We start from the raw sequence: 25,309 nt of genomic DNA on the forward strand, positions 1-25,309 counted from the left end.
GAGAAGTACAGAGTTTCAAGCTCCTTGGTGTTCAGATCTTGGGTGACTTCATCTGGACCGTACACATCTCCCCTCAGGTGGAGAAGACCCAATAGAGGCTTTACTTCACACTCTGATTTCACCTGCTAGCTAGCTTCAACAATCTACCGATTCAACCTCACTGCCATAAAGAACACTTCAGGTCATCATTCCTTCCATTCTCTATAAAACTGTATAATAAGTCTTCTTTCTCTGACAGGTGAACACACACACTTGCTTCCGTATTATATCTCCTAGTGCACATATTATTTATTCATGCAAATTATTAATGCACAATGCCAGTCTTACTATTGCTCTTCTTTACCTACATTTATATATTTTATTTATTTTGTTTTCATCACTGTTGTATATTTAAAGTTTTGCACTCTATCTATCTATCTATCTATCTATCTATCTATCTATCTATCTATCTATCTATCTATCTATCTATCTATCTATCTATCTATCTATCTATCTATCTATCTATCTATCAGAAGTCCTTCAGACAGTCTTATGGAATTGGTTAAGTTCAAGTGGAGATTCAGAAACAAAGCGTACTGATGGATCATCATTGATCATCAGCAATTTATTCATGTTTCCTTTTTTATGGTTTCAATGATAACATATTTTCATGAAAGAGATTGATGGAAATATTTTTATCATTCCAATGTTGATATTTAAAGTTATTATTCCTACTTCTGCTTATTTGCAACTAAACTGCTTTCTACACTGTAATAAATGCATATTGTGTGTCTAAAAGTAGTAGGAAGATTTGAGGCCTGTTTGAATTGCTCTTATTTGTGTTCAGGCACCAGAAGCTCTGCTACCCCTCCCTAGCAGTCTGCTGTGGCCAAGCAGGCCCTCTCAGATCATCCCCAAAGCATACTCATCTTCTGCTCTAGTCCAGTGTTTAAACCTGTTGCTCATTCAAATTCATGCTTAGGGGTCTCAGCTCATAAAACTGCCCTTTTTGAGTTCATGTATAGGACACCAGTCATCCTGTTTGCCCATTTTTCGATTTATACTGGTAATAGGGATAAATCTGTCCAGTAGATCTAGCCCTAGGCTACCTTGCTTATGTAGCACAGCCAAAGATTTTGGAAATGCAAATCAAGAAAGTGTAAATCTGTCTAAGCAACAAATCTAGGGGCAAATTGGGCCCCACTTTCTCCCTCATATCTGGTCTGTGTAAGTGTGGGCAGCTGTAAATCCTTCTGCAGGAGTACCATAGGATGGCCACAAGGAGGTTGTTTCTGACAATTATTGTGATGAATTTTTCTTACTGTCTTGTTGATGTATTAAAGATGTTCCGGGATGTTTGTGCCTTTTCAGATAATGTCAGTAGAATTAATGACAGTTTCTAATGTATGCTTACAAAGTGCAGACTGAGCACAAATCTTAGACAAAGAAAGGGAAAGAGTATAAATACCATGGTTAGAAGAGGAGAAAGAAGAGAAGAGAAGATGTAGCCACAGTCTTTGTCCATGTTGCCCGTTTTTCCAGCAACTACTAAGGCACAACCTCCCGGGAGGGCTTCTTGCTTTTACTTTTTGCTTTTTGTCCTCTGTTTTTTGTGTTTGTATATTTCTAAGTACTAGGAACTTTTTGCAACAGAGCTTGCTCATCGCCATGGATCATTTGGACAGTTCAATTTTATTTGGACTCATACTTAATCTCTGCACGGGCTCTCCTTGGTCTGAGGGTGTGATGAGAAAGCTGGGGCATGATCAACAGGTTCTTTCTTCTTTTCTGTTACTCTGTGTGTGTAACTCAGTCTTCACCTATGCTACTGTCTGTGTCTTTTTAACTATTTGTGTGCTACTAAGATGTCTAATAAACAGCCTGCATCGGAACCAGCTTAACTGTCGGTCATGGTTCGGGTTCCCCTTTTTTACCTTTTTATCCTCAGGGTGGCCCCGACTCCGGCTGGAAAATTTCCCAGTTAAATCCACTTTTTTGAAATATTCCACAAAAATCGAAATAATCCACAGGAATCGAACAGGGTTTGTTTCAAAGTTTTATTTCCACAAAAGTGTTACAAAAGGCAGGAAAGCAAAAAGCAAGAAAGCAAGCAAGCGCCTCCCAGGAGTGTACAGTCTTAAGCAGTTAGTCCAGCAAAAAGAGAAGCAGCGCAGACAAAGAAAAAAGCTGCTCCAACGGCAAAAAACAGGGCAATTATACCCTGTCCGCCGGACTTTCCTCCACCCCAAATTAATATGCATAAGTCGCAGTGGCGGCTGGCCAGTAGGGGGCGCTTGGGCGCCGCCCCCTTTAAATTGTTTAGATAATAAATGATTTCTGAACTGCAAAATACTTAGAAATGTATTTATTCATACTGTGTGTCCAATAGACATGTTAGAATTTATTAAAATAGTAAATACATAATTCTATTTAATTGCTCACATTGTGCACACTTCCTATCCTATGTGCAGGGCGCCGTTCTAATGAGAGTGTATGTAGGCGCATCAACTTTTGGCAAGCAGGTGATCTGAGGCTGACTTTTAATTGGTTATTTAAGGTTTTCCACAGGGCGCAGCGCTCTGCGTCCCGGACACACCCATTCTGTTGTGTCATTACTGGTAGAGTGTCAGTACTGGCTAATTTTTTTTAAAACATTGTGTGATTGGACAATCCCCGATTCGACTCATTAGCGCAGCTGCAGTTCGTTAGGTTGATTCACGTTTACGTTTGCAAAGTGGAGTAGTTTCAAAATGAGAGAAAATTCTGTTTTGTCTTTACAAAAAAATGCTTTTACAAAGCGTTCACTTGAAGAAAAAAACAGGATAAAGGAGCTTGGACCGGATCGTCCCAATTTACAAATTCAGCAGCAGGCAAGTGATCGTGGACGATCCTACACGCGGGCTTTTTCCAGCTCTTCTTATGACAAGCGGAGTTGGCTAGCTGGATGTGATGTAAGCAATGCCTTTTACTGCTTTCCGTGTTTGCTATTTCAAAGTTCTGGCACGGAGGCAATGTGGACAACAACTGGGGTAAGAGACTTAAAACATCTTTCAGAAAAATGCAAACGGCACGAAAACAGCCGCAGCCACCTAGACAATGCAATGAAGCTAAGTTTTTGGGGGAAACTTAGCATTGCTCAACAGCTAGATGAAGGCTACAGGATTGCTGTTAGAAGGCACAATGAAGAGGTGACAAAAAATCGGCACATCCTTTCTAGAACAATAGACTGTGTTAAGTTTTGTGGAGCCTTTGAGCTGGCCTTGCGTGGTCATGACGAAAGTAAGAGCTCTGAAAATCCCGGGATCTTTCGTGGGTTGGTTGATTTTGTTGCTTCTCTTGATGGAGTACTAAAAGAGCACCTTGAGAATGCTACTGTGTTTAAGGGAACTTCGAAAACTGTGCAGAATGAGCTACTGGACTGTATGTTTTCTGTTCTGAAGGAGCATATAATCAAAGAAGCACAGAGCAGTGATTTTTCTTTCAATCCAGGCAGACGAGACTGTGGATGTTGCTACGCAGTGCCAGCTTGTGCTTGTACTACGCTATATCGATGCCAAAAACACTGTGCAGGAAAGGTTTTTTGAGTTTATCCCTCTGCAGTCGGCTACAGCTGATTCCATTGCTACAGCCCTAAAAGAACATCTTGCAACTATTCTTCCTGAGGATCAAAAGGCTAAGCTAATCTGTCAGGCATATGATGGAGCCAGCGTGATGCGAGGTGCCACTGCAGGTGTTCAGAAGAAGATACAAGATGTGTACCCAAATGCCCACTACACTCAAAAAAAGGAATTTAGGTTGTCATTACATTAAAAAAATAGTAACATGTTCTTTTAACAAAATAATTTCATGTTTCAAAGGCAAACGTGATAAAATCATGTCAGATAAGCATGAAATTTAACAACCTAACGTTCATGAAATTCAGTCATGTTGAGATAACATGATTCAATGGAGTCAGAATGATCTTGCGCCGAAGACGGAGCAGCGAGATCACGGGAGATCACGCGAGATCACGCGAGATGACATACCATTTGGTGTGCCCGGGAAATTTCGAATGGCAGTTATCAAGCGAAGAAGGAAGTTGGCTGGCGTGCATCATAAAAGGTAAGATTCAGTCTTTTTTTTTCTCGTCCGTCTAAATGCAAATGATAATATGTGAATCAAATCATCAGCAGACTTTTAATCATTTTCCGTAATATTTGGTCGCGTAACATGTTTGTTAGCTAAAGTGACGATAGTTAGCTGGCAATTATTCGTGCTTCTCTACCATTTGCGCCAATGTTTTGCCTGTTCCATGCTTGTATGTGGCACATTATTTTATGTTGTGTGGATTAAATAGGTTAATTTTAGGCACAAACAATGCTTCGTTTTAACTCTGCAGCTCCTGGAGCGATGTCGCTCGCGCTCCATTCATTTTTTCCTATAGAACTTGTGTGATGAGGCCACCGTGGCTTCACACAAGTTCCATAGGAAATGAATGGAGAGGGAGCGACGGATTTCCATCATTTGGACAAAACGACCCTTTAACACGAGTGGATCATCGCGTACAAGTTTTTCCACGCCTCCACAGCTCTGTGCTGTGAGCGTGCATGCGTGTGTTGTGCTCGCTGTGCAGAGGTCAGCTGTTATTTTTTCTTTACGTCAGCTGAAGCCACCGTTAGCAGCCATCGTTCAGTGTTGGTCTTGTGCGAAATTCTGTTCCCGTGTGAAAATCTGTTCCCCCTGTGTTGGGAGCACGCACTGCAGCCAGAGAGGTGGATCGAACTGTCTTCAGCAAACCTCATTTGGTATTTTCCCCAGTGATTTATGTACAACCTTCCCTACCACCCCTAACGTGCCCTATATTTCCAGTTGTTATTATCATGTTGCATTCCAGAGTCCTATACCAAAAGTTTGAATACATGTATAGATGCACCTCTGCTCAGGATGAATTAAATATTTTAATGGTTGAAAATTTATCTGATCTCTTTCAGAACATCACTTGTCTGTTGTTCATCTGCATGAGTACCAGTGAAGGGGGTCATCGGCCATCAAGTTTTTGATTTCAGTGGTTAATAGTAAGTTTTACCAGATCTGAAGTGACTGATTCTAATGTTGGAGTGCTTATAAAGCTAAACCTGCATGTGAAGAAGCCAAAAAAAGCAGAAGTAAATTACTGCCCCAGCTATCCAGCCGGTGAAACAGCAGAGACACTGGAAGAGTTGAGAGTGACGCTCCTCTCAGAAGTAAAAAAGAGAAACAATCATCAGAAGTTGGCAGAAATGATGGACAAGACCTTTGCACTCAGAAGGCAAGAATGTATTTGGAGAGGCCCCCATGATAGCAACAAGGTGGCGAGCTCTCTTCCATGTTTGTGACACAAGTGGATGAATGCATAAAAGAACAAGCCCCACTGCATGCAATGTGTCACAATACATATTGGCAGACTCCGAGAAGTTACTCATACTGATGTGGATTTACTGAAGGCCAGCAACTGTAGCCTAAGGCTACATTCACACTGCAGCCTGAAGTGACCCAAATCTTTTTTCTTTTTTTTTTTGCCCTTATGTGACCTGTATCTGATCTTTTCATGTCAGTCTGAACAACATTGGATTTCACAAAAAAATCAGAATTGAGCATTAAGGCCTGCACTGTGAATGTAGCTTTAGTTGGCCTTCTGACAAAGAAAGTTCATGTATAGATAAATACATTTATTATGCATTTACATTTCTTAAACAGAACTGCTATCTCAAACGTTTACCAAAGGTGACGGTACAGTGCCAAACTAAGTTTTGTCTACTTTTTTGGTTTTTTTTGTAGGTGAGTGCAGAGTTCGAGAGAATCACAACAATCCATTTGCAGTCAACATTCTTCTCCAGGCTTGATGTTCAATCTGCAAACCTAATGAAGGCGTATGCCAAGAAAAGAGCAGTTCAAGGGAGAAAAATCAAGACCATCCTGGCACCCATAACCCAGGTATGATACCAGTGTAAAAGTGACATTACTGAAAACTTGTCTATTGTAGAAATGACTTTGAGCACCACATCCGTTGTTAAACTAGAAGGATGTAAACTGTTTTGGAGTGGTCTACTTTTCACATATTTCAGGCATAAATATTTCTTAGATGACATCTTCAACTAGGTGGTAAAATAAAATGTTAAAATAATTCATTTTAATCATGGCGTGATGAAAGGAAAACACAAAGTAGTAAAAACAGTTAAGTAATAGATTCTTAAAGATCTTTTAAACAGACTATCCCTGATCAAACAATCTAAGCTGTATAAAATGTTAGCCACTGATCACTTTTATATTATGACTTCCTTTGAATTTAGTTAAGTTTCCAAGTGTGTGAACCTACACTGCTGGATTGTTGAAATTGTGTTTTCACTGCTTTCTTCTTTTTCTGATCTGCATATTAAGAATGAAACTATTGAAGTCAGAAGAGAATACATCCTCAAAGGTCTCTGCATGTACCTGAATGAAGACCCAGAGAAGCTGGGGAAGGAATACCTGGTATGTTAATTTACCTATGCGTTTATGATAGGGATGATCAGAGTTGGAGTTAATTGGGCTTCCTGTGTATTCCTATTAGATTTAAAATTATGTTAAGAGAAGGTCATTAAAACTCTTCTTTTTCTTCTTTCTCTTGGTTAAATTTCCAGTTTCCAATTTATTTATAATGCACATTTAAAAATAACAAAAATTTGACCAGACATTTAAAAACATGCACCATACTTTGGCACAATCACAAACCACCCTTACCTACTAGACATTTACAACCCATTGTTACTCTAAATTGAATCACTTGCTGTCGTTGAGGGTCACTTGAAGAAGGGGGAAGGTATAAGCACTGACTTGTGGGACGTCTTTACTAGGGCTGGGTGATATATCGAGTTTTTAAGAAATCTCGATATATATTTTTATATGCGATATAAGATGAGACAATATCATTTATATCGATATAGTCATGTTACAGTCATACTTGTTTGTCTCTGAAAAACTTCACACTGCCTCGCCTTTCTCCCTCACCGCTTCACCCATAAATAATGCAGGAAGCGACAGCATGGCAGTGTTGCCAACTTAGCGAATTTGTCACTAGATTCAGTGGCTTTTCAGACCCCGCTGGTGACTTTTTTTTTTTTAACCAAAAAGCACCTCGCGACCAATGTAGCGACTTTTCTCAGTGATGTCGCCGATTTTTGGAGAGTTTTGGAAACCTGAAATCCTCCGCTGTCGCTGTGTTTTGTGTACATACAGCCTTCATACTGTGTCCGTTTATATGCTTTGGCATTGCCTGGACCCCCAAGAGTCCCTTGCCATACCACAACTAGATAGCATAATTTGGTTTGTACTGTAAGTCATGTGACCTTAAAAGCGGAGGTGGGTCTTTTTTGTGTGCATGCATTGTCATGGCATTTACTCCATCATGGGAACAAGACAGGTTCTGCACATGGAAAATGTTTGGTTTGTATACAGAGTTGCTATGGAGGGCTTTGTACTCGCCCATAAGTATGACTGGTTTGGAATGACAGGCAATGTGGCAGACCCTCCAAGCAAACTTGCAAATTGAGGGTGACTGGCCATGAAATACTGGGCCTGTTTGGGATTCACCCTCTGTCCTTGTCTTTCTGACAATAACAAACACACATACCCTACTTTAGCTCCTAGTTTTTCCTGTAATGAGACAATATACCTTTTCCAAATTGGAAAATCTAACGCTGGACTCACGATTACCACAGACAGGCCTATGGTGGAGCTTAGTTGTTGGAAGTATTTCACCATGACTCAGTCAAATTTTTATGTTAATTGGTTATTTGATTACATGTGTTTTGTTATGAATATGGATTAGGGTAGTGAAAGCTGTTTTACATACTGTAAAGATTGTGTACTGTAAATATGAATGCAGTGCAAATCAATTTAAGAAATCTTTATTCTTTTTTGCAGGATGTCAATGAAGGTGCTCAAACGGCCATAGCAGAGACTGCGTTTGAAATCTTTGTCCTTCAAGCAGAAGGTGCAGAGCCTGGTGATGACCCCATGGATGTTGGGAGTGGAAGTGATGAGTAACTTGGACAGTGTATCTTTTGCTGTAGAGATGTTGCTGGGTCTTGTCTATGTGCTAAGAGAGGCAAGAGAGTTTATTCCTTGTTTAGTAGTCAGCAAGCATCTGCACTGCCCATGTAAAAGTAAATGCATTACATTTTTGGAAATACAATTCTATTGTATTTTTTCTAATTTGTTGTGTATTCTTTCCACCCTTTCAACCAGTACTGTTAAAACACTTAATTTATTAACACTAAAAAACTATTCTTTAAGGTAACGTAATTCAATCATGGAAAGTATTTCCACAAGATTAAATTGCTTTCTTTCAGCATAAAGCAAATTTGTTAGGCTAACTTAATTTCCATGAATTGGATCAACTTAATTAAGTAGTGTAGTTATACCACTGTAAAATAAGTTGAATTCAACTAAATTTGAATTCATCTGAAACAAGTAAATTCATTTAGTTGGTCCAAAACATTACAAATTAGTTGGGCTGGCTCTATTAAATTAAATTGGGCCCAACTATAGTAAATAGGTTGAATCAACCTTAATAAATTAAGTTGAACCAACACAGGTGCTTTAAATTGGAGCAACAGAATTACATAATGCTGAAATAAAGTAAAGTAATCATGTGGAAATCTTTTCCATGATTTTTTTATGTTAATCCAAAGTTATTTTTTTGAGTGTACATCCACTGCTATGCTCATCAGCTCAATCTAATAATGCAACAGGCTACTTCTCACATAACCAAAGTTAGAATTTTTTTTTCTAACTTTGGTCTAATTTTTTTTTTCTTAGTGGATTTTCCAGCTTTTTTTCCAGATCATCCAAGCGCACAAGCGTTCTTGATAAAGTTGTGGCCCACAGACTACCAGCATCCAGCAATGTCACATGGAACTTTCACAGCCGTGCCATCAATACTGTGTTTGAGCACAGAGAGGACCTCATCCGCTGTTTCCAAAGCATACAAGACTCTGGTGAGTTTGACCCCATTACCGTCAGAGAGGCTGGAGCATTTGCCATGCTACTGGAGGATCAGGATTTTAAGTTCTTTCTGCAACTTTTCCACCATATCATGCCTCATGTGGACCTTCTCTATGCCAAACTCCAGAAGAAGGTCATAGATTCAGTCTGTATCCAGGAGAGCATCCAACAGTTCCAGCAGGACATTCAAAAGATCAGGTAATTGTTTAAATAGCTGATTTTTCTTTTTCTTCTTCTTCTTCTTCATTATTATAATATTGTAAGTATTTCTCTTTGGCAGAAATTCTCTCCACTCCATGGTTGGACAAAGCAGTGTAGGTAGTAGTCAGCCAGTGAAGAAGTGTCGGAAAATCACTGTTACACTGGTTTATAGTAGTGTTATTTAATATATTAGGAAGATGTGCGTTGTAGTTAGAAATACCTTTAGTTGTGTCTATGCTGTGTAGGTATGTTGATGTAATGTTTGTCAGCAAGATATTTTATTATTTAAGTTGTACTGAAGTTTATGGGTAATGGGGAATAAAACATTTGGTTACTGAATTTTGTATAATCTTGTCCCACAAAAATGCTGTAACACATTTCATAACACAGCCTTAAAAAATGGCAGCAAATGTTATTAAAATCAGTAAGTTTATAAATAAAATGTGTTCCTTCTTTCTATGACTTAATAGAAAGGACAAAATAACATTTCATATTTAGAATGAAAAATGTGATTATAAAATCATAATCTTCATGTTTGTCCTTCTCTCAAGGTCTGTGATATCATACTGGGACACACCAGGGAGCGCTTTTCTTTCACAAACCACCTTGTTAGTGCCACACTCCTGCAGGGGGACAGATTTGAACAATACAACACAGCATTTCCTGAAGATGCACTGAGCAACACCTTAAAAGCCTATCCAGTGCTCAATCGAGGTAAGCTGAAGACAGAGCTTACTCTCATCTACAGCAAGGACGAGTTCAAAGCCTGTTGTGGTGCTGTGGGCCTACTCCAGCTGTTTATGGAAAACAATCTGGAAGAAGTCTTTTCAGAAACTGTCACGCTCTTGAAGATCCTCATCACCACACCCATGACCACAGCAGAAGCTGAAAGGTGCTTTTCAACTCTGAAAAGAATCAAGACTTTTCTGAGAAACTCAATGACTCAGGACAGGCTGAATGCATTGGCCATGTTGTCAATGGAGAAAAGACTAGTCACAGAGATGAGTGACTTTAACAAGAATGTAATTGAGAAATTTGCAGGGCAGAAGGAAAGGAGGGCAAAATTCATGTTCATATAGTGCTATTTTTTAAGATTTGTTTTGTTTGTTTTTCATTTGTTTGTTTGTGTGCGCCCCCCTCAGTTTTTTTAGCACCAGCCGCCACTGATAAGTTGTCACCCTTTGATATTTGATCCTCACCCCATCAACTTTTGGGCACTCTTCACCCACTTTAGGACACATGATTAAGGCTGGACCTCACAGGTCTAGCGCTCAGGTCACAACAGTTCAAACAGAGGTCACCAATGATGACCTTTTGTACTCAAACATCAATTAAGATAAGATCACCAGTCCCCCACTTAGCCAGATTTTTATTCCTTCCCCCCTTTTCAGCTGTAAGGGGCCCACAGAACTCCCTTTTTTGGAAGTGCACCTGCCGTAAAACTGATATATGACAATAGGGTACAAATGTCAAGTAAAACAGTGCTTAAGTGGGAACTCTTCAAAGGCTCCAGACACACACATAGGTCCTATCCTCACCTCAGTGCCCCAAAAGCATAAAACACTCAACAGACTGGTGTGTGTGTGTGTCCTATCGGCACATGCCATAAAAATGGCGCCTGGTACTTCAAATAACAACTAACAACGCCAGGCACTTATGTGAAAATAATATAAACTGTACGAATGGTATGTGCACATGTAATAAAACTAATAACACTAAAACAATATAAGTAATGAGTAATACAAGTAAGTATAGCCCCATATAATAATAAATGTAAATAGTGATTAATAGTTAAGACCCATTCTGAAACCACACTTTACCACATGTGAATAAATCACTGCTAACAAATAAGGAAAATCCATTTTTTTTTTTTTAAATCCATTTTTACACAAATGAAAAATAATTACTGCTAATGATGGGGGAAAGGGGTGTAAACAGCATATGACGCTGATAAGGACACCTATAGAGAGAGAAAGTACAAACAGCGTAAGGGGTCAAAGGTACAACCAGTATAAGGGGAGAGAGTTCAAAGAGAGGAGAAATAGTACAGAGAACATAAGGGGAGAAAGTTAAAAGAGGCGAAAGAAAGTATAGAGAGTATAGGGGCTGTTAAGGGCAGAAAGATACAGGCAGTGAATGGAATATATGTATAGTGGCAAGAACCCACTACTACCAGAGGGGGAAAGTATATATGCTGGTAACAATAAATTTCCAACACAACCCTGTGATTTGTTGGTAACTGTGGTTTTAATTGGGTTTTAATTTGCAGTCAAAAAGGAATATGGAGACCCCTAAAATGTATCCTACAAGATATTTAGATGGTCTCTTTTAAGACTCTAAGGTGCAGGTCAGCCTTGTTTTGAATTTCAGTTATTTATCATGATGGCTACAAACATATCAGTTTCTCAGACAAGCTGCTGATTAGTTACAAAAATGAATTATTGCCATCCAGGAAGTTTGAATAAATGAGTCTCGAGTAATTTTATGATCTGTGATCTATGATCCCACAGAGCCTCACTCAGCTGTATTCACTCCCTCCACCTTCTTGATAATATGTCTGTCCGGCTTAATTTCTAGGCGAGCTTAAATGAACACTGATAAATAGAAACTGTTGTAACTCCAGCCGATGGAAGGTACCTTCTGTGCGTGTGTGTGTGTGTGTGTGTGGGGGGGGGGGGGGCTGAGAATAGGTGCAGTCTCTCTGCACCCATGCAGCAAGCAGAAAGAGCCCCCCCAAAAAATACAAATAAAAATAAATAAAAAATAAACACCAATGAGGCTACAATGAAAACCTGAAAAATCATCACCAATGAAGATGTTTAGTGCTGTCAGTGGGTCACAGGTTTGATGCATTATTGCAAATAAAATAAACTTTTTTAAGTTTATCTGTTCCAACACTTTTGTTCACAAGAAAAATGGGTGGTTTCAGACAAAAGGTACTGCCTTTTATGTATGTAAACAATACCAAAAATATGATTCCTCCCTCTACTCTGACAAGTTATTGTTTCATTTCCCTCTGGTCTAAAGGCCAAAATCAGTGAAGAAACTGCAAGGGTGGAATCCTGAGAAACATAAGGAAAAAGATGCGTTGAAGTTAACACATTACCACAACTGATTTCAGCTAACTGCAACCCTAACCATTTTAAGATATTAACACAAACTAAAAGCTAGTCATTCCTGCTTGAGACCTTTAGTATCAGCATCATTCTCCTCCTTGACTGACCTTGCAACCATGCAGTGTTATGGTGTGAATTGTTCAGGTGGGCTCCATTCAAGGTAAAGCTCTTTACAGCTGACTGACACCTACATGTCTTACTACCCAGGCCCACAGTATTTCACTGTGAAGTGCCTCTTGTCCTTTCAGCCACCAATTAAAGAAAAAAAAAATTAATAATTCCACAAGGCAAAAAGTGTCATTAGTATATTTGTGACACTTGTAATAGTGTGCAACTTCATTATGAGAAGGAAGATATAAAAATTTAAAAGCAATGGATTTCCTGTTTGAAAAAGTAACTTCTACAGGTTGTTTGCTATTAAAGTTGGAGTTGACAAAAGTCTCTATTAAAGAGGAAGTGACTAAAAACTGTTGGTAAGATATCTATTTTTATATAAACCACTCCAAAGGAAATGAATGTCTCAAGGGAAACTAATAATAAATGGTACAGAGGGAATTGCTTTGTCAACAACACCTATACACTTCCTTGGTTTAAATTAAGTATTTGTATTAGAAGTAGACTCTAACAGATCACTGTGACAGCTATGGCTATAGCTATGCCTTTGACTACTGGGGGAAAGGAACACAAGTCTCAGTAACTTCTGGTAAGTAATAGTGTCATATTTTTTGAGTTACATCTATCCTATATTTAACTGTTTATTAATAATATTAAATTAAATCTTGGATAGATTTTGCACCTAATGTGATCTGCAAGGAAAAGTAAAACAGCTGTGTAAATGATGGGTAACAGTGTATCAGTCAGGTCCAATCATGTATTAAATGACACAAGAGGCCAGCAAAATATTTTTGCACTAACATGCAACTGAAATTTGTCACTGTGACACTTTGACTACTGGGGGAAAGGAACCACGGTCACTGTCACAACAGGTAAAAACTTAAAAAACCCTTTGTCTTCATATAGTTTTATTTATTTATTTATTTATTTGGACCTCAGTGGCTCCAGCCGAGTTTTTAGGGTGCTTGTTTTTGTATGTTGGATGTGTTGATTTCTCACACTGTGACGATGCTTTTGACTACTGGGGAAAAGGAACAATGGTCACTGTCACATCAGGTAAGAGGAGCTTTCCGATGTAATAATGTTCATGTTAAAAATGTCAGATTTTATTTAGATATGATCAACTCTGAGGTGGCCGTTTTTGTATGTCGGATATGTTGAAATTTTAAACTGTGACAACGCTTTTGACTACTGGGGGAAAGGCACAATGGTCACTGTCACATCAGGTAAGACGATCGAATTTCTTCTTCTTAATGTTAAGATTTAAATTCAAAAACTGTTTTTGTTTACGATTATTATTGTTTTGAGATAATGCCACATATTAATTTCTATATTTCTACAAGTTGACAATCTGTACTCAGTTTAAACTGGTTAAAAATGAGGTTTTATTGAATTCAATAAATTCAATTCAATTCAAGTTTATTTATGTAGCATGAAATCACTACAGACAGTCACCTCGAGACTCTCAAAATTGCTTGAGTCTGAATCTCTATTTTATCATAAACAGATGTAGCCATAAATAGAAACAGATTTTTATATTGAGTGGTGAATAATTCTTTATCCTGTTACCGCGACTTTGACTACTGTGGAAACGGAACAGTGGTCACTGTCGCTTCAAGTATGAATTTTTATATTTATTTTAAAAGCTAAATTCTTATTTTCCCATTTAATTATATGTAATGTGACAAAGAATTTGCTAAAACCTAACCCTTGTGGTTCTTTCTCTTTGATTATATTGGAACATAATTATATAACTAAATATTAAGCTTAGAATGATTCAAAACTAACAGCGTATCACAGAAGTTAGTTTTTGTGAGAGGTGCAAAAAGACTCTGTTAACTGTGATAACTGGGCTTTCGACTACTGGGGAAAAGGTACAACGGTTACAGTCACATCAGGTAAGACAATCTAATTCTTTCTGTTTAATGTTAAAATTTGGATTTTAAAACTGTGATATTTTAAAGAAATATTGTGGTTGTGAGAAAATTCAGTGCGTTCATTTCTAGAATACTGCAAAATAAATGTGTTATAATTTGCAGTCTTAGTTTAAATGTTGGTGGTGAAATCAGGTTTTGTTTAATCTTCTGATTTTCTATTTGCAAACAATAAGGAGAATATATGAGATAGTAGATTATTATAAGGTGGAAAGGTTTTTGTATGAAGTGGTGAATAACTTGTTAGACTGTGACTACGGTTTTGACTACTGGGGGAAAGGCACGATGGTCACCGTCACCTCAGGTATGAATTGTTATATTTTTAACTAAAGAGAGAAAATTCTCATCCCTCCACTACAATATAATGTCATTATTTTCACATGGGTACAACCATAGGGAGAAGTTTATTAATGTAAGTAATTATATCAACAGATTTGTTCTAGTCCAGCAAAGACTGAACATAATACAGTAATGTTGAACATGATTCTATCAAGAAATATTTGTTTCATGCTGAATTTAATTATGTCTGAAATGAATGTTTTAGTTATTAGTTTTTGTGAGATGTGAGATAAGACACTCATTTGTGTTTATTTACATTTACTGTAAGAATATTCCCAAACATGATATTGTCAAAATAGGTATTAAGGGTTTGTGTATTTTCAGTGAATTGATAGACTTTTAGAATCTAGTGGGACTGATAAATGTTAAAATAGACTTTCTGCATATCATTAGTAAATTAGCCTTTTTTAAATTAAGAATTAAGTTGATTTAATAATGTTCTACGGTGCTTCTGACTATTGGGCAAAGGGGACAATGATCACCATTTGATCAGGTAATAATGCCATTTAATCTCAACCGTCAACACTGTGAAATGATGTTTACATCACACCATCCTTTACTCATTTTTTTAAGTTACTAATGGTTTTTGTCCATGTTACGCATTTGAAATAATTTTCCAGTGAATATGTAGAATACATAAGAAAAGTGGAACTTATACTTTTGAGGGTGGATGATGAGCACACAGCCTCTAAATAAATGTTGCAGAGAATCATTCAACACTTGAAATGTCTACACTGAACATTTAACATGTAATATTGTTCATGCTGGCCTCTGTTACACAACAGAATCAGCTCAAGTGATTTCTCTTTAAACACTTCTATGTGTCTTATTATTATATTTTTATTTTGGTTTATTAATTACTGTTGTTTGCCCTTTATTAGACTCTTCAAGTCGACCCACTGTGTTTCCTCTGATACCGTGTGGCTCTGAGAGCAGAGAGACGGTCACTGTTGGCTGCCTTGCCACCGGCTTTAACCCTTCTTCGGTGACTTTCTCATGGACCAAAGGTGGCACTGCCTTGACCGATTTCATTCAGTACCCCGCAGTGCAGAAGGGCAACGTTTATACTGGAGTCAGTCAAGTCCAAGTGAGGAGACAGGACTGGGGCGCAGGACAGAATGTCCAATGTGCTGTGACTCACGCAGCTGGGAATGCACAGGCTTCTATCAATAACCCACCACCACCAACACCACCATGTAAGACTCATGCTACATCATATTTAATTATTTTCTTGATTTATTTGGCTTCTAATAGGTTTCCATGAAACACTGATAAAATTTTTAAAATTAAACAATTTTAAGGAATTGAAAAGCAGAAGCAGTTTGACAAGAAACAATTGTCATTAAAATGGTTTGTTATGCATTATAAAAATACAAAACCCTAACTCAGTGCAAGTTGGGCTTTTGGTTTAGTTCAATTTTTTTTTTTTTTTTTTTTTTGGGGGGGGGGGGGGGGGGGGGTGCAGCAAATGAGTAAATTGCTGTGAACCATACTGGTCATAAAACCAGATAAGACTTATGTTAAGTCATATATAATGTCTTTTAAGTAGTTTATTTGAATTCTAAGAGGTTTACAAGAAAGAAAGCACTAATAACTTATTTCACAATTCCAACATAGTTTGAAAGGATTTTTTTTTTTAACTACAAAAAATGCAGAAACAGTTTGACAAAAAAACTAACAGCCATTAATTTGAGGGTTTAATTCATGATCAAATACGTAAAGACTTTTGCTTGTTTTCTTTTTCTCTGAACAGCTACACCCAAACCCACCACAATTCCAGTTACAACTCCTGTTTCAACAGGACGTATGTAACCGCACACACAGACACAAACACACTCACACACACACGGTGGTACAGATGATTACTATGCTGGCAGCAGCCGTGGGAAAACGCAAATTTTTTGACTTTGACTTCAGCTATACATGACACTCGGTAGTTATAAGCAATGAAAATGCTGCCTCTTCTAACCTCTTCTACTAGAACTCCTCTTTGGGCTGTTTAAAAAATGAAATAGACACAGCTGCAGGTGCACAAAGACCTGAAGTAGACAGGGTCACATAATTGTGTGAATAATCAGGATATTTCAGCAAGACAAAGCAGAAAGAGTTGTTTTTCCAAAAGACCGTATCAACTCAGTTCACAGGTGAACAGTTTCACTGTGAGTGAAAGCAATCAGTAGCTCAGAGACTGAGACAGATAGGACTGCATGCACAGAAGGACAATAAGCTTTGGAGATGTGTTTACATGGGTTCAGCATAACATGAGCTCCAGTTTGACAAAAACTAATAGCCATTAAGTTGACATGTTACAGATTATCAAGTATAGTAGCATTATTCATAGCAAATTGCTGTTTTTGTTTGTTTTTTAATCTCAGCAACTCCACCAAAAACCCCCAAAACTACAGTCCGGGATGCAGGTGAGAAACACAGTATGTAACCAAATGTGTAATTCAACACACACACACACACACACACACACACACACACACACACACACACACACACACACACACACACACACACACACACACAAAACTGTGTACCTATGTATATGTGTGTATGCATATATAAAAGTCAGTGTCTGCACTTTAAACTTGTACACAAATCTCCCTGTTTAACTAAGTATCTCTTCTTAATGGGACAGAGACAACGATGAGACTTCACTTGCTCTCAGAACAGCAGATTCTCAGCCTTACAGACGAAGTCACTCTGGTGTGTCTGGTGACCAGTAGTGTGAAAAAGGAGTTCAAATTTGAATGGTCAGAAATACATGGAAAGAAGCATAGCTCATCCACTGAAGGCGTCGACTTCCCAGCAAAGCAGACCAAAAATGACAAAAAATGGCGATCTATGAGTCTTTACACCATGACTAAGAAAGACTGGGAAAGTAATCCGAAGAGACTGTTCATTTGCAGCGTCCCGTCTGAAGGTCTTACAAAACAAACGTCTCGGGTCGAGGAAAATTCCATTGAATGTAATTGTTCCTATTAGTAGCTGATATTTTGTGCTGATGTCATTCTGTCTCTGTGTGAGTTTTCTCTATGAAAACCTATGTACCTGTGATGTCATTAGTCACTGTGAGACAAAATGTATGTTTTCTTTGTCATAGTGCTGTTTTTCAGTCTGTCTGAGTGACAGTGTGTGATTGCTTGATAAATGTGCTGTCTGTTTTCAATAAATGTTGCATGGAGACTCTTTGGTATGTGTGTAGATGAACAAATTGAAAAGTTTTTTTAACTGTTTATTGACACTATTAAGAAAAAAGAAAAGTGGATTAAGCTAATAAAAGGGAGAAAAACACAGATGCACACAGATCTCCTCTAACCACTAATACTGTACCTTCCACTTAGATAATGTTTGTGATCTGAGAGGCACAGATGACATCAGTGAAGAGGATTTTAGCAGCCTGTGGTCCACAGCCTCCTCCTTCATATTCCTCTTCATGTTCTCTCTCTTCTATAGCATAATAATCAGCCTGGTTAAGGTAAACATGCAGACTGCATTTTCTCTATTTCAGTTTTTTGATGACTAAATGGAGTTGTAACGTAGGATAAACTCAGTCACAAGAATATGTGAGACATGGAAACTCTGAGTGCTCAGAAATCAATTTTTCCAGAATTAAGAATTTTAATGTTCTGTTTGCAATTAAAAAGGTCAACTTTTCTGATGCAAATGTATTTCATTTTGCTTCTTAAAAAAGACAAAAAAATAACACTTGTGTTTGAGAAATTATTAGGCTGTAATGTATTCTCCTCTGCTACATTAAGATGTACAGTGAAGTGAAATTAAGAAAGAAAGTGCATTAGCTATATTTAACTGTCTGATGTTTTCTTTTTGCAGATGAAGAAACCATAAAGAACGGGATGAATCAGGGCATCATTTCCAATCTGTTTTTAAAATCTATTTTTCAATCTATTTTTATGTATATACATCATTTATTTGTTATAATACCTGCCTGTCACGTATAAGTACCAAATCAACAAATTTGTAAACTGTGGAAAATAAATAAAAAAAATAAAACTGCATTTCTTCATATTAATATGATTACGCTTCCCTGTCGTTCCTTTAGTGTTAGGAAATAACCAATTTTTCTGAATTCATTAATAATTCCATGATTCAGTAAATGAAATTTGCAAGCTTAAAATTTAAAGGCAGTATGAATGTGAGTGTTGTGCATAATAAACATAGAAAGCCTTGCAGGATGTTGCTCTATCATTTCTCAAGGGTTCTAAGAATAACATCTGAAGTCAATGTACCGTAAACTTCTGTTATCGGTTAGAGTCGGGAGGTTTCGAGGTTCCGGGTGCACCCCTGGGACCACACCTGCACCAGTAAAACTGTGCGGAAACCATTACAAGCTTGAATTAATTTCCAAGAAACAAGATCTGCATCTGTCAGTATATTACATATTTACATATCGAGGCATGAAATAGCTCACGTGCATTCCTTAGACATAAATGCTCACAGATAAAGCTCAGAATGAAGGTGGGCCCACCTTCAAGAGTGGTGTAAGTGAAATTTAAATAAATAAAGTGCATCTTCATCTGTGGGTCCACCGCTACGATGGTTGGTTAGCCATCACCAGTCTGACCGTCTGTGTCTGGAAGTCCCACAGGATCTTAGCTCTGTTATTCTCAGTCACCTTTGTAGCATAACCCATTTGACCTTGGGACTACAAGGCCATATTTGGCACAGATGTTCCTGTATACTTTGCCAGCTACTTGGTTATGGCGTTCCATGTATGCCCTGCCTGCTTACAGCATCTTGCAGGCTGTTGTTATGTGCTGGATTGTCTCAGGGGCATCTCTGCACAGCCTCTATCAATCTAACTCCACAGTTCCTTGCATCATTATATGGAGTGTGCATTATTCATTAAAGTGGGTGTGAAAATATGTGATCTGTGCAACAAACGCAAAGTTTTCTCAAAGTATTTTGCTCATTTGATTCATAGAAATAACTTCTGTTGCCGGTTAAGGTCTGCTGGGTTTCAGTTTCAGGATGTTTCTAAATGTGTCATCTTTAGAAAGCCTCTTCTCTGCTTTTTCTGCATCTTTGGGACCACACCTGCATGAATGCATTTCTTCAAACCACAAACAACTTGTGTCCGTTTGCAAACGTATCCAGCTATAAGTGATACACATGCCTTCAGAAGGGTCAAAAGTTTGCAGACAAAAGCAAGTATATATGCTCAAAATGTGACCACACCCTCACAAACTGCACACAGGAAACAGAAAAAAATGTGAATGTATAAAATTAACATTTAAGGACAGTCACTACTTTAATTTTAATTATTTTATGACAGTTTGTTTTTCATATTTTATGTCATATTTCATATTTCCATTCAGATTTGCAGTTTTAACTATTGCATTGTTTGGAAAGTTCAAAGCATTTTCATTTGTGCCTGTAAAAGTCATATGTAATATACCTAAACAAGTACGGCTTTATACTCGACCCTGAAGTCAGAAACGTGATAAAATACTGCCATCTAGTGGGGTAGGCTGTTTGGCACTTGAGTTTCATGTAGTTCATAGAAGCAGTGTTTGGAAACAAACCAAAAAAAAACTTACTGAATGCAAAAATTAAACATTTCTTGTTTGACTTTTTTTTTTTTTAAATCTGTATTAGGCATATGGAGCCTGCTGTTGCTGCAAGTCTGAGAAACTGAAAGAGCAAAAACTGAACTAAATCTGTGGGCTGCCTTCTTTCTGTATTCTGTACAGACAGACGGCCTTTAAAAAATGAAAGCCTTGCTTGGGCCGCCATCCACAGGTCTTTATGTGCACAAAACCATGGAGTGTGAAACTCTGCGAGCCTGCTCACTGAAAGATGTGGACACAAGTGCACAAAATGTGATTTTCATCATGCAGAGGTTAATGTATTATCAATGCTTTTCTGTTACACAAGCTTAAGTTGTTTTTTTTTGAAGAACGTAATTTCAAGGTCACCAGGAAATGCTGGTGCTGAGACGCAAACATAAACACAGCATACAAAATATTTAAGTCTATTATTCAGGTAGAACTGTAAAGTAAGAAATATTAAATATGTCTTAAATATTTGTAAAATAACGTGTGTTTTTGTTGCATCTTAATAAGAAAATGCCATTGTTCTCAGTGACAAGTCAGAAACTGTTGCGGTGTGGCAAGAGTGGGGAGGTTTTGGTAAGAGCTTCCATCACTGTGTTATTATGGTGGTTACAACACGGTGGTAAACCCCACAACAAAAACCCTGGCCTGAAACCCGTCTCTAACTTTACTGGTCCTGTTAAGTGAATGAACACAATGAATGGTTGATGATAATATGATTTTTTTTATTACGTATTATTATTGTTAAATTAAATACATTATGAATGTGCTGTTTCCCCATTTACTCTATGAAGTCATATAAAGTCGAATTAATCATTTATATATTTATAAATAGTGTTATAAGTGTTCCCAGTGATATGCCATAATTATTTACAAATTAAGATATTTTTCACCGCTAATTAGGTAAAATTAATTTTAAAAATGCATACTTTTTTAAAGAAATAAACATAGTAATAACTGAAATGATTTTGGTTATTTTTAATACACAGTAAATACAAAATACAAAATGAAATACAAATCTTTGTGTTTTCTATAACTCCAAAGATGCACACAATAGTAATAATTAAGCAATAGTCATTCCTATAATAAAGCTGTTAAAAGCTTATCAAAATTCAAATTAATGACTCCTGCCTTTAAACAATGTGAATTTATATCCATACTATTGATATACAATGGTCACTACAATGTGCTTTATTTTAAATTTTTTAAATAATAGAGCATCTGTTTTCTTGTTTATGTAAAGTAATGGATGGCAGCTACACAGTGTCTTAGGTTTTTGAACTGTTATATTCCACAGTGTATGGGGTGGCCACAGTGATCCACTCAGCTACAAAAACCTCCTTAAGAAAGGCACAGGCTTCCTACTGTAAAGCAAATGTGTATAAATGCAACAAATAATATAAGTGGAGCCTTCATTATTATACAGTCTGCTCTTCAGCAAATCCTAAAATTAATTTTAAAAAATGTATGATTTTATTATTAATCAGTGTTGTGCAATCAAAATGAAATGATCATTTTGGATTGTAAAAAATGAGAATTTACAAAAATGAAGAGAAGAAAACTGATAAAATAATTATTATGTCACATAGTAATTATCGATATTAGATGTGTATGACTGACTGTAGCATCATTTCTATGTGCATGACAAGGGTTACAGCTACAAAATCATTCCACAAAACACTCACTGGACCATTTACAGTAAAGATGATGTAAATGAAGTTCCTTAAAGACTTGGGATAAGAGAACTGAAAAGATGTGTATAAATATCCTTTCCTAGATGACTAGTTTTAGCTGTTTTCCTCATTTAAAATACATTTGTGTCATTTCTCCAGGCTTGCAGTTTTTTCTGATTAAAATATGACAATAGGAATACTGAATGTTTTTAAGAATTCTGCATACATGAAAATACTAATTAGATAAAGAATAAAAACATAGTCATATATATACATAGGAATATATATCATTTTTTTCAGGTTTTTTAATCTATTCTGAAAGTTAAACTAAACAGGTAAAACTATATGTGTTACAGGCAGTTTGCAGGGAGGCATTTTTGTGTAGGATTTCATCACAGTGCAGTATAGCAGCCACAGTAACTCATCCTGTGACAAAAACCTGCTGTCATAAAGAAAAACACGAGATCATTATGTTGTCTCTAAAGAAAGAATGAGCATCTTCTAAATGGCAACAAAAAATGCCTGGTTGAAGTATCCAAAAGTGTTTTACTCTTAGTTAATAACTGGGATTCAAAACATATACGTAATAAATAGGATTCAAAATGTAAAATTAATAATAATAATAATAATAATAATAATAATAATAATAATAATAATAAGAGGAAGATAAATAAAATAGAAGAGAATAGACCACAGATTCATTCATGAACTAGAATCTTACCAAAAATCTTGCAAAAAACTGACAATGCACGATGCAGTGCATGTATCAGGCAGAGGTTTTTGTATGACTGTGTGCAACAGTGTATACAGTGGGAGCCACAATGACATCTGGCAATACAAAAACCTGTCCTGAACTAAAAGTATGCAGAAAGTCACTGAGCATCATAAAATAAGAGACTGGCGTATTCTGACACATTTCTGAAGAAAGGTTATATTTAACATAACACTGCATGAAAAAATTCTGTCTATTGAAATCTGTGTTCAAATGTGAAAAACAACAAACAACCAAACAACTCATCATGCTTTTGTCCTAAATGATTTGTGTCAGCAACGTTGATAAAAAATTGGTAATCTATCTGAGATTCTGTCTGAGATTGATTGCAATGCACTACAATGTGCGAGCTGCATTGTTTTGGTTGGTCCACCATGTGTCCCACATAGTGGGGAGGATGTGCATGGATTTTATTTTGTTTGCTACAACTACTTGCAATCAGAAAAGAAAAAGAAAAAAATGCAATCACTCACCAACCACCATTTTTTTCATGGTCGCAAGGATGTTGCCGACTTATTTTTCCTCTAGTGTTGGGCCTCCTACTCAGCCAGTCATAGCAGCAACTCGGTGCATTTAGGCATGGTCAAGCCAAACTGCTGAAGTTCAAAGCATCAGAAAGGTAATTTAAGTTATTTTGAATCTGGCATGGTTGTTGGTGCCAGACAAGCTCATCTGAGTATTTCAGAAACTGCTGATCATTACAGAGATTGGTCAGAAAAAGAGAAAATATCCACAGAGTGGCAAAAATGGCTTCTTGATGCCCGAGGTTTTTGTATAACTATCTGTGACTGTGGGGTGGGACCCACACGGTTATATGGCAATACAAAAACTTAATCTAAACTGAACTGTGGTTCAAGATCACTGTGTTTTATATATATATATATATATATATATATATATATATATATATATATATATATATATATATATATATATTCACAAGGTTTTACTGACTAAAAGAAAGTTTTCTTTAGATAAAAGGAACTTGAACTTTGTTTTCTTTGTTTTGTAACCCATTCAGTAACGGTCGTGTTACATACTGTACATTAAAATAATCTAAAAAATTAACATTATGTTAATGATGGAAAGGTAAAGAGGAGCACAAATATTTATTATAAAAAATATATTAAAAGATTAAGCTATTTTGAATAAAAAAAATCTAAAAACTAAATTCATTTAAAAGTCATTTTTTCTACTCATAACATAACATATGTGAATGAAATACAATTATGCACATGAAGCATATTTAATCATTACTAATGTAAAGTTAAAGGCACCAACTATATATATTGTATTTGTTCATTTGTTATGGTTTGTTGGTAGCTAAAAAAAAAAAAAAAAAAAAAGACTGGCAGGGCAGTATACAGTGTATGTATCAGTCAGAGGTTTTTGTATGCCTTTGTACCAGAGTGCATAACTGGGGCCACAGTGATATCTGCCAATGCAAAAACTTGAACTTGTGCAGGAAGTCACTGTGCCTCATAAAAGAGGAGATTGGTTCATTCTGCCTGACTTTTTGAGTCTGAAGGAGACGGTCAACAGAAGGAAATTTTCTAGAACAGTTCTGGAAAAAAATTATTTATTTTATTGTAAGATGAAATACAAAGAACATCATAAGATAGCGGGCACTATGGATTTGATTAAAGTAACATGAAAGTGTTTACTTAAAGCATTTAGTCATCACAAAGGCGACATGTGGCCTGATGTTTTTGTATGGACTTGAGCCACAGTGTACTATAACAGCCACAGTGATGCATCCTGTGACAAAAACCTCACTGCTCTGAGAAAAAGCCTCTGTGTCCTTACTGCATTGTAGAAAAAAAGGACATTAGACAGACAGACAGACAGACAGATAGATAGATAGATCCCTGCTTGGTACAAGCAGTCAGACAGTACCAAATATTAGACATGCACCTTATGAGGCAAAGGTTTTTTCATTAGTCTGTGTCACTGTGGTGGAACCCACACTGTTAAATGACAATACAAAAACAGCAGTAAACTGAACTACGGCACATGCTGTTATGAAAAGAGAGAATATATTTATACAACATTTCACTGACTGAAAAAGTCACATTTAGAAAAGAGTAAATAGCCCTTATGTTTATTTATCATTTCTTAAACTTATAAAACATTAAAATTATAGGAAATTTTAGTAGTCAATGAAATTAATGTTCATGTGCAGTATTATACTTGTGTTTGCACAAGTATCTCACAAATAATCATTAGAAACTGAAGTTAAATAACCTACCTTTATTATCTTTACACTCTTCTCTCATTCAGATTAGGTCATTGTCATTTGTTAATTCAGTAATTTTTTTGCAGTGTAGTGAGGTCATAAAAACAATAAATAAAATGAACGAATAAATAAAATACCAAATCTTGTAAGTGTAGTCATTCTGAAAAATATGCAGAAATCATTGCTCTCTCATTACGCAGTCTAATATAGATGGAAAGGGGTTATTTATGCTGACGGTGGTCCAATTTTTTGAAAAAGTTTAATTACAGTGATCACTATTCATTTATAAGGATGCTTCTTAGTCTAATTTGCATTTTAATTGAGCAGAAAAAAATTACGTTTCTGCAGTTTTTTCACTCT

At 36.7% G+C, this 25,309-nt stretch overlaps 1 long non-coding RNA gene and 1 gene segment (V, D, J or C); both read left to right on the top strand.

The window, feature by feature from the left end:
• Positions 1 to 25,309, top strand: part of LOC115783989 (immunoglobulin mu heavy chain-like) — a 130,910-nt gene that overhangs the window by 91,194 nt on the left and 14,407 nt on the right. Inside the window, 1 exon segment of the C gene segment in view lies at positions 13,594 to 13,639. Within this exon segment, the coding sequence occupies positions 13,594 to 13,639 (46 nt within the window).
• Positions 3,800 to 5,878, top strand: LOC115784023 (uncharacterized). The gene is made up of 3 exons (XR_004020268.1): positions 3,800 to 4,080; positions 4,950 to 5,033; positions 5,776 to 5,878. It is a non-coding gene; the product is annotated as an uncharacterized LOC115784023 (long non-coding RNA).

The sequence above is a fragment of the Archocentrus centrarchus genome, chromosome 8 (assembly GCF_007364275.1).
Source record: "Archocentrus centrarchus isolate MPI-CPG fArcCen1 chromosome 8, fArcCen1, whole genome shotgun sequence".
Classification (NCBI taxonomy): Eukaryota; Metazoa; Chordata; class Actinopteri; order Cichliformes; family Cichlidae; genus Archocentrus; species Archocentrus centrarchus.